At 33.7% G+C, this 11,209-nt stretch overlaps 1 protein-coding gene across 1 annotated transcript; it reads right to left on the bottom strand.

Annotated features, from left to right (window-relative positions):
* Positions 1 to 409: 409 nt before the first annotated feature.
* LOC107896229 (heat shock 70 kDa protein 17) lies at positions 410 to 9,706 on the bottom strand. Its single transcript, XM_016821335.2, has 14 exons — positions 8,836 to 9,706; positions 8,360 to 8,592; positions 7,129 to 7,288; positions 5,779 to 6,024; positions 5,533 to 5,669; positions 4,606 to 4,942; positions 4,303 to 4,464; positions 3,752 to 3,826; positions 3,571 to 3,671; positions 3,381 to 3,450; positions 2,119 to 2,175; positions 1,962 to 2,023; positions 987 to 1,059; positions 410 to 909 (listed from the first exon to the last, which is right to left on the bottom strand). The coding sequence occupies exons 1-14, from the start codon at positions 9,592 to 9,594 to the stop codon at positions 742 to 744; spliced, it is 2,640 nt and encodes an 879-aa protein (XP_016676824.1). The 5' UTR covers positions 9,595 to 9,706; the 3' UTR covers positions 410 to 741.
* Positions 9,707 to 11,209: the final 1,503 nt, after the last annotated feature.

The following is an 11,209-nucleotide window of genomic DNA, read 5'->3' as shown; positions in this document are numbered from 1 at the left end:
TCAGAAAGAGAGATGATATGGGCTTGCAAAGAATGGTCGTAATTTACTCACTTTCAGACCTCTATTGAGAAAAGAGTGGTTTATATGATATGGTTATGCCACACTAGTCTCTTCATGTTATACCTTGTAACCATGTTTTTTTTTTTTTCAAAAAAGGTCAAGTAGAATCATCAATGAATTGTTGACATATATTCAACATTATTGTAAAGATTAAATCTTAAATTTTCTTTTTAGGTACATAATCCACAACATATTCTCCTTTGATCTGCCTTGCCAATATCACAACCCGACTCACAACAGGACTCGGAAGGGGCAAAGGCATCTTAGATTTATCATTACATTTTTAATATCCAAATTCGTAACTAGCCTCTATCTCAGATTGTGACTTTTAATAATGTGGAAAAAAACGAAAACAAAATTTCTTCAGATTATAATGGTAATTGACATAAAACTAATATTGGCATCCAAAATCCTTAGAGAAGGATAATAAAACTAAACTTCTCTTTTTATGACAAATCTTCTAACATTGCTCTGTGTCTTTAGAAGACAAAACTGTTTTAGAAGCCTTTGAACTACCGGACTCGATCCGACCACGATCAAATCACAAAAAAGGGTAAAGTAGAGCAATACTATGATTTTTTTCATAAGACTAAATTTGCTGGAATTAAATCAATCTCTACTTACCAAGTCAGAAGGCCCGTCATTAGTTAAGAGAGTCCTTTTTGTTGTGTTAAAAACTGATTACAGCTCTTCGTGCATCTCTGGTTCTACCTTATCTTCTTCGTTCTTTGAGCTATCTGACTCCTCAGCTGGTTTTTCATCTCCAGAGGTATCCTTCTCTGTTTCCGCATTATTTATGGGCTTCTCAGTTTTAGGCTTTGGCTTGGGGATTTTCTTAATGCTATCAGCCTAATCAAACAGCAATATGCATTTCAGGAAACTACTTACAAATTCCAGAATTGATCAGCTAGAATTGGCAGCCATACCTTGTTTTGCACACCGGTTACCTTCTCGTAGACTTCTTTAGATGTGAAAACAGGCATGCTGAATCCAGACATCCTGGAGAGACAGCATGAAAGTAATTTTATAGAAAATGTAAGAACAAAGTCATAAACACAGAATATACTGATAGTTAGCATTAATGTAATTTAGTAAACAAGTAAGAACAAGCTCGTAAACACGGAGAATACTAATAATGATAGGAAATGCATGTTTTACTTGCATATGACTAAAAGTATGTTGATTAAATCTAAGAAAACAGAAGCAAATAATCAACAACAAAATGACCGCAGAAATTCTTCACCAACAATTATGTTTAAGGCTTAATAAAAATGAAACTGGATGCGAAAACTATCACTTTGAATACTTATAAGAACCCAAACAAAAAATATACCGGAAGTAGAAGATAAGGGGAGGTTTATAGGATGAGTAGGGTGGCAAATGGCACAGTAAGAACAAAGGAGTCAAAAATGGGCTGGGTTAATAAGTTATAAAAAAAGAAAACCACTAGTATCTTTGTCAAATATAGAGAAGAGACAAATTTTAAGGGCCTTGATAATTCGCAAATTCCAAATGGCTCTTGGACTTGCTTCTAATGATAAATATATATAAAATATTATGTGTTTTTTATTTACTTCTTTAGTATTCTTCTGTCATAAAATAGTTCTTTCTTATTTTACCCTTCACTATGCAAATGATGTGCAACTAGTTAGACAGCAGAAAAAATTCTTTTTAATAATTTTCTGAAAGGTAAAGCTCTTAGAGCTTACATTTTTAAAAGAGAAATTTAGAAAGTAATTAAAATTAAGTGACAAGTTAGGCATTGCCCATATTAGTTAGAATATAATTTAGAAGTTAGAGATTGTATCCTATCATGCATATGTTTAGAAAACAAATAAAGATAACCAATGTTGACTTGCTATCCAGATGCTTTTAACGTCGTACTAATAGCAATAACTTACTTCTGCTGCTCGGCCTCCTTTTCATCCAACCAAGTCTTGAACTTGTCAATATTGATCGACAACTGAAAAGCAAAATGTTTGTAAGTTTCTGCCACAAACATAGGCAGATAACTATTCCAGAAAATACTACAAAATGAATTTTAAACAGAACGAATACCTCCTCTACTTTAACTTTTGGCAGCCAAGGTTTGTCCTTCTCCCACCCACGAATAGTCTACATAGAAACCCACAAAAATAAATATCCATGTAGAAAAATCTATATTATAAAGCCAACTAACGAAAAATCCATGTGGCACTAAAAGTTCATAAAAAAGATAATGTACTTCATCTAGATTGATGCTAGAATGTTTCTAAGGATTTCTTTTGGGCACAAGGAGCACTATGGCGTGAATGCAGGATGCCTACATGTACCCACTATGCCCTTATCATTTAAGCTGAAGCCTAATTGGCTATAAATTCCTTGACATTTATAGAAATAATACAATTCTTTAACATTATGGAGTGTAAAGCATGTGCAAGGCATGGATAAATGCTGTTGTTCAGTGATGATATCTGATAATAATTTAAGGTTTGTTATTATATCTAGGTTGGAGCTCTCCAATATGATTAGATGTTAAGATAACTTCTTCAAGCAAACTGTTCCAACAATTGAAGGAAATATGATAGAAGATTCTGAAAGGTGAAGAGCAGGATGTAGAAGGTGCCTCAATTTCTTTCTTCTTATATGGAGACAGGCATTGAAGATTTTCAGACTAATAAGTCAAAATAGGTTTAAAAGAAGTCAGAGTGGTTGTGGATTTCTCCTCGTGCAATTTGAAGAAAATTAGAGTGTTGAAGGAGGAAAAGGGATAAAACAGGGCTGCAGGATGCCCTTTGGTTCATGGATCTCAGTCTGGTCTCTTCGATTTCAGGAGAACAGTCCCTCCAAAAGATATCCCAAAATGCCAAGAAACGTAACGATGTTGGACCACATTAAAGAATTATTAAGCATTTATGGCTATATTTAGTATTTTGCAATTAAGAGTTTGTGAGTTGCAAGCTAAAATACTTTTTGAGTTCGCATTTCTTTGAAGCTGCAGGGTAGAAATTCTCTACACCTATTCTTCGTCCCTAATTTCTCCTTCATTCTTTTCCTGTCCTCCTATTTTTCCTCCTCTGTTTCTCTGGCCCTTACATTTTTTGCCTACTTCTCCTCTATCTTCTCGTTTCTCGTGAGTTTTCCATCCAAAGACTTGTTCAAAATCAGATAATCATTGGTATCCATAGTTGGTCCATTCAAAGAAGTACAAGAGGATTAAGGAATTAGTTATACTGAATCTGAGATCACTGCCCCTGAAGAATAACAATGACTAACCAAACCTAAGTTGCCACATAACCTTTAGTAAAAGCAGCATGTAGCAAATAAACAATCTGAAGTACCTGCTGCAATTCAGTAAGGTATCGTCGCGCAAATTTTACTGCTTCTGGCCGTGCAGTCAACTCTTTAAATCTAAAAGTTGGTCAGAGAAATTGTTTTAGTCCACTATTTTTAATTCCTTGTAACGAATGATTGTTCAGAATATAGTTTCCACAAAAAAGAGAACTTAATCCAAAGAAATATAGATGATACCGGAAAAATATTGGATCAGTGGCAGCTTTTAACAAATTTAGGCGTTCTTGAAACTCTGTTGCAGTTGCATCTTCACCATCAGTATACAGCCATTCTTGAACCTGAACAAAGAAAATACCCTATGCTCAATTTTTAATTCAGATAAACTTACTAAAAAAATCTCCGAAAACACGAGACAAACCTCATCAAGCTTTTTGATACCAGATTGGCGTTCATCATTTGAAGATATTCTTTCAAAGTCTTCAGATGTTTCAAACTGGTATAAGCAATAAGGTAATAGAAAATAAAATTAATAAGATATAAGATCAACTAAAGAACTGAATGCCATGGACCAGTGACTGCTCTAACAATCAACCAAACATAGTGAAAAAACTACAACAATTTCTGGTTATGCAGAAAATCCAAACAGTTCTATTTTAAATTTGTTTAAAAAATGTGAAACACGTAACTCAGAAAAACCATCACGAGGGATTGAAAATATAAAGTTAAATACATTTTAACAAGGAAAATTATTTGTTACAATGCCAATGGAGTTTTTAGATTCCACTAGGGTTTGAAGGGTGACACAAGTCCCATTTAGGGTGTAGTAAAAAATTTTAGAAGTTTAGTTTTTAAAAAATGGACACGTGACATATTTGAAGCTTACTTGTGGAGTTAAAATATCCCAAATGGCAATATAACAAATACTAACCATATTAACAAAAAATGAATAAACAAACACAATCTTTGCACCTTCTCTTTCGTAGCATATATATATTCTTCAAGGTTATTTTTTAATTCTGCTGTCCTTCTCCGTTCTGCATCCTTCTTGTCCAATGCTTCCAATTTACTTTTAGCATTCAACAAAGATTCTTTTGAAAGAGGTATTCCAGGTCCCATTGTTTTCTCCACTATCTACATGGAAAAGAAAATGGGGGAAAGAGTAAGAAATATGAAATAATAATCAGCTTGTACTGGATTATTTAGGAAAAGCATGGCAAATAATGGCATGAAACTAACTGAAGAAATATTCTAATATAGGTTTCTTGTTTGCACCTTGAGTGGGATTCTGAAGGTCATCTTCTTCAGTTTTTTTTCTGTACCAAGATCCACTGTATTTGGTTCAGTGGTACTGTTAGATGCATTACTGATCCCTCCATCTGACTCCAAGCTATTGCTATTTTGTTCAGAAGTGTTTTCAGCATCAAGATCAACAGATACATTGGAAGAAGCAATGGTTGAATTCTCCACGGTCAAATTCCTTTTAGGAACTTCTATCCATTCTGTTACTTGAAAAGCAGCCTCTGCTAGATCCAGAGAAAGAATTCCACTTCTAGTAAGAGAGAAATGCAAATTTGCTTTGATGGGAGAAGACAAATTCCGAGATGAGTACCTAAGAAAGGCACGGATGAACAAAAGAACTTGATTATTTCCAGCAGAAAGAGTTAAAGCAAATTATAATAAAGCATAAAGTAGGTGGTTGCTATTAATAAAATAATAACATTAGTATTAAACATAGCTGATCTTTGACCAAATAAAAAATCATAGGAAAATTTAGATTAGTTGGGTTTGTTTTGAACTTCCTATGTGAGATAAGAGGAAACAAGAAGCTTAATCTGTAAATCAGCTATTAATCATTCATGTAACTATGCAATTTAATAACTTCATTTGAATCATTTGAACTACTTAAATAAATTAACACTACTTATTTCAACGAATTTGTGCCAAAGATTATAGGATGCCGAAAATTAGGTTGAAAAAGTCAAAAGTTTACATTTGAGCCTCCAACTCCAAGTGTATGAACTTCGAAACTCCAAAGCAAACTATGAACCAAAAAGTTCCATGCCAGTATTCATTTTCATTTGTTTCAAATATTGTGAGACCAGCAGTTTTACTGGTTTCAAAATCCCCTTGAAAAGAAACTAAACCAAACCATTAACACCCCAAACATTGAAAGAGGGCAGAGATCAGCAAGATCCTTACTTATTGGCTGCATCTGTTAAACCAGAAACAGCAAACTGAGCAAACACAGGGGAGGAAAGCCCAGGAGGTAAAAGACCTTCATTATCATAGGCAAGCAACAATTCAAAATCTTTGCTGCGATTAAAGGACTTGAAAATCTGTAATGGAAAGTTTGACAATACCATTAGTAAAACTAGAAAGAATATGAGTGGTGCTTTTAAATCTCCAACTCTACAATATGGGTTCAAACAACATATTATTTTTTACCTTGCTGGGAAGCTTTTTCATCCTTGGCACAAGTAAAAGCCTGGTATCCCCATCTTTTGAAAGTTCAGGCCCGTCTAATTCCATAAAAAAACTGTAGGAGGAACCATCAACCATCCCCAGCTTACGGTTCAACTTAATCCCATCACTTAAATTTGCAGCATGTAGTGCTGCACCAAGAACAGTAGCTTCATCAGCATCCAGATGTTTGTCCAGATCTTTCCTTCCAAAATATTCCAGGAGCTTAACCTGTTAAGGGAAGAGGGAGTTTACTTCAGTTTGTCTTTCATCAACTAAGCATAATTCAATCTATGGAAATTACATGGCAGAGATCATTTTGGCAAGTTCATCTTTCTTATAACTAATTGAATCACACTGCAAGGAAGTATAACTTATTATGATGCAGGGTCTCCAAATTTATACCAAATATGCATGTTGCTTTTGTTTCTTTCCTTTGTGTTTTTTTTTGCTTTCCTTTGGTACATGTTAAGGGCACATCACAATGGCGAGCTGTCTATTAAGGCAGATATTTCAAGATCTTAAATGCACAGAGTAAAGAAAAATAATATCTAAGAAAAGTAAGATATCTAGTTATACCCACAGAAATTTTTATAGCTGCGTAGCAGGTTGCAACATTCAAATATTTTTATTTCATGTTGGAAACACCACCAAACATGAATTATGTAATATGCCATCATACTATTAATATATTAATGGAAATAGAGGCTTCCCAAACATGACATGAAAACTTCATCCAGCTGCAAATAAATCCAGAAAATGGTCCAAGGAATTTATTTTAAAATTTTCACCAAGATTTACAAGATTATATTTGCTTTAGTATTTGCAAACTATCATTACAAAAACAACATGAGGAGAATGACACTTAAACTAACAAGGTCAACAGAAAGAAGAAATATATTGCAATTCCATAGTACAACTACGACAATCCCATCTAGCACAAGGAAACTATAAATTGATGTGATCCCACATCCATTAAGTATTAGATATACTGTGGTCTTATATTAGTTGAAACCTATTGCCTTAGGTTTTAGGATGGATGCTTGACATGGTATAAGAGTTCAATTTTTCTTGCCTACCCCATGAAAGGTTGGCCCCCTTGTCAGGTTGTCCATGTGTAGGGTCATTGTTGAGCTACACAAGGGGGGGGGGGGAAGTGTTAAATGGTGTTATCCTACATTTACTAAGTATCGGGTTTCCTGCGGTATTTTGTTCAAGTTGAGTCTGCCCCTATGGCTAACTGGTACAACAGAGCCTAACATTTCCTTCTTTCTTTGCTTTCATACTGATTTATTTCCATATATCTGCAAAATTAGGAGAAAGTGTAGTACAAACCTGCAACTTTGGAACTCTAGTAGCACCTCCAATCAACTCCACAGCATATATATCATCAGCTTGCAAACCTGAATGCTTCAGCACTTCTTTCACAGGCATAAGAGATTTATCCCAAAGGTCCCCGCAAAGCTCTTCAAACTTCTCCCGAGTTATGGTGCTCCTGAAGGAAGAAAAGAAGAACAAAATAATTTTCACACAAGAACATGCGTTATACTCGCATACTACCACAAATTCCAAACATTTGCCGAGCTTATTTTCTCTGTGGTTTTGTGATTTCAGCTTTATGAAATGACACCTAAGGTTCATCTTCTAGCTTAAATTTTATTTTTCTTCTTTCGATTTGCTCTTTTTTATTCAGCTTCAGATCTGAAAGCAGCCACAACAAATAGACACAGCTGACCTCCATAACTTATTTTATAAGAAAATTTTAAACGATCAAAACTCTTAGGATTGAATGAGATGAAAGGGAAAAATAATCAGGGAGAACAAGGAAAAATAACTACACCATCCTTAGTGTCCTAGACAGCTATTGGATTAAGATGATATACAAAAACACAAGTACTGTATTCCTTTTCTTCCCTTCTTATTGTAAAGAAGAACTAATAGGTCTTTTCCCTTTCATTTAAGCAAACACCACAGGAAACTATAATACTTTTGAAGGAATGGTGAATGCCCCAATAATCTATAGGGGAATATAAAAGAAAGCAATGTCTATCTTAAATTGTCTAGAGACTGTTACATGATATCTTGGCCTTGATAAGATAGAATACGTGAAAAAAATAGTTAGAAGAAAATATTTAAAGCAACAAGTGGAAAATGAGGTCCCAGGTAAGTTAGTATAGCTGCAGCTAAACCTGCATCCGACTAAGACAAGTCAACAGTTTCAGAAAAACGTTTACCTCTAGGCTTGGGTTCAACCATAAATTTAATTTTTAAAAAGAATATGTAACAATATGAATCTGGTAGATAGCCATTTAAAATGTTTCAGCTATATTCGGTAGCTCTTTGGTTCATAAAAGAAATTCCTAAGCTACCTCAAAGAACAAAGACTTGCAATCAGAAACTATGAGGCTTCACAGAATAAACTTTCTCGGATACATCACAGAATCATACTTCACCTCAAGAATTATTTTTCATGGAACAGAAATATACAAAGCTATACGCAATAACAGGAATAGATATGTTGGAAGCATGTACTAAAACTAGATTAGATTATTTAAAGGCTACATACCTGAAGTCCCGATCATCGTGAAGAGATTCAACAGATATTGGAGCTGCAGTATTTGCACTTAAAATTTCTTTTGTACGCTTAACCTGTTTCTTCAATTTAGCCATTGCCTTGGGATACTTCCTCACATCAACCCCGTTTCCAACTTGCTTATTGAATTCATCTGCAAAGTACTCAACTAGCCGTAATTCCATGTTCTGTCCTCCAAGTCCCGAGTCCCATCTAACATCCTTCACCTGATAAAATGCTAAACGTTAATAGCGAAGGAAACAATAGCCAAGTGCGGCAACAAATTGTGAGCCCAAGATCTGAACAATAGTGTTACACCCAAAGATGGAGCATGACGCGGCAATATTACCTAGAACAATGCTCTACAACTATAATTATTTTTTCAAGGTAACAAAACTAGAAAATGGCAATAGTAAACTACAAACAGTTTCCAAATTTGTAAAAAAAAAATGCAATGATTGTTTTTTTACCTGGAATTGATTGGCAGAAACAGTTTTCCCAAACTCCTTAGCATTATAAGCAGAAAAATAAACAAGAGCTGCATAAGTACTACTCGAACCCATATCATAAAAAATCACATGCCTCGAACCATTCGAGAAATCCTTATCGATCCCATACTGCAATGCCGCCCCCGAATGCTCATTTATCAACGAAATCACGTTTATTCCCGCCAATTCAGCCGCCGTCATCAGCCCTTTCCTCTCCGCTTGTCCAAAATACGGCGGCACCGATATCACCATATCTTTAACCATCGTTTTCGAATGAAACTCCGCCAAATTCGCAGCGTACTTCAGGATCATCCCTAACAACTCCTCAACCGAGTAACTAACGTCGTCCGAAACTCGAATCATCGCGGCACCTCTAAAATCCTCCACTACATCAAATGGAAGGTACATTGCATCCGCGAAACGCTTGACGTCTCGGTAGGGCTTTCCAACCATGTCTCGGAGATTGGAGAACACCTTGTCGGGATAACGAGCTACGATTCCAGCAGCTTCTTCGGCGAGTAAGCGAGTTTCGGATTGGAATGCTACTAAGGCGGGGGATTTTCTCTTGGACATCTCGTTGATGGCAATGGTGATCGGAATTTGGCCGGGTTTTAGATTGACTACGGCGACTTTCAGCCATTCAGAACCTAGATCTATGCTAGAAACGGCGGATTCGGACTTAAACAGGAGTAACGATAGTAGGGATAAGGATACCCCAAATCTGAATAACATATTCCTCATTAGAATTACGTATATTTTTGTTTAATTAAGAGAATATCTGAATTCTGTAAGGAACGGAGAGAAGAAGCGGAGAAGGTTGTTGGGAGAGTTTGAGGAAGTTATGATTTTTGTACGTAGAGCTGAAGGGAAACTAAAAGGGAATGGTTTATGTGAAGCGCCGCGTGGAAATTTAGACACGTGGCGTATTTTGAGATGCTTAGAATTGTTTTGCGTACTTGCCGAAAGCAGTTCTTTTTGAGGTTGGATTTTTGCATTTTCTAGCTTAAATTGGCATAAGGATAAATTTGGTGTTTAATGTTTATATTTTTTTATTAATTTGATTCTTATTTCCTTTTTAGTTAAAAAATGGACTTTAACTATTAATATTCAAAAAAGAGTCAAATTGTTATCTTTTAATAAAAATGTTAATTAAAATGTTAAAATTTTAAACATACCAACTTGTATGGTAATTCACGTGTATTTCATGTTAAATTTTTTAATTTTAAATTATTTTATTTTATTTTTTGATTAAATTATTATTGACATCACATACAAGACAAATAGTCTTATGTCAACATGAAGCACATATAGATAGGAGCGAAGCCAGAAAATTTTTTTAAGAGTCGAAATTAAATTGTAAATTTTATGATAGTAAAAATATAATTTTTAAAGGATTAAATTAAAATTTTATCATCTTTAGGGGTCAAAGTATAATTTTATTTTTACTAATTTAAAATTTTAAAAATTTTAAACAGTTAAAATGGATCCATTTTTCCATTTTAGAGGGGCAGAGCCCTGCCAACCCCTCTTAGATTTATCTCTGCATATGAACTGTCACGCTAACATCATTTAAAAATTAATATTTTAATCAATATTTTTATTTAAAAAATAGTTTAATTAATTTTTGAAAAATTAATAGTTAAATTTTACTTAAAAAAGTAATAAACATCGAATTATAAACATTAATATAAGAAATTGATTTCTAAAAATTATATCCCTAAAAAGAAAATCTTGGTCTTATATCTCTAATGCAATAGGCATTCGTACATTTTAAGTTGGTTAATTACGAATACGTGCCACCTTATTTATTTTATGTGATAAGGAGCTTTCTTTCTTAGTTTGTTAAACAAAAGGTAGAAGAGATGTTGATGGTATTTCGATTTACGGAAGTAATCCTGCTGTTTCTCATCTTTTATCTGTACATGACTTCTTTTTTCGAGCAAAAGCTACACAATATCACACTATTAATAGCTATTCGAGCACTACTAACTCTTCTATTAGAAATGATTTTTATGCAATTTTAATTCCGTCATTAATTTAAAATTTTAGTTATCAATTAATTTAATTCAAAATCAGATAATTAATTAAATTAATTAATTAATGAAAAAATTAAAATTAGAAAATCAAAACACATAGAGTGAAAATATTAATTATAATTCAACTTGCTAAATTAATATATAATTTAATTAGAAATTTGATCATATAAAATAAGAACATTAATTATAATCATTAACAATGATAATCTACCTTTTTTTAGCTTCATTGAAAGTTATTTTGACATAAATAACCACACCTTTCATACTTAAGTAAAATATAAATTATTGTATATTATACAAAATAAAAATAATAATTCATA

Source organism: Gossypium hirsutum, chromosome A10 (assembly GCF_007990345.1).
Source record: "Gossypium hirsutum isolate 1008001.06 chromosome A10, Gossypium_hirsutum_v2.1, whole genome shotgun sequence".
Lineage (NCBI taxonomy): Eukaryota > Viridiplantae > Streptophyta > Magnoliopsida > Malvales > Malvaceae > Gossypium > Gossypium hirsutum.
This window is presented reverse-complemented; position numbering and strand designations above follow the sequence as displayed.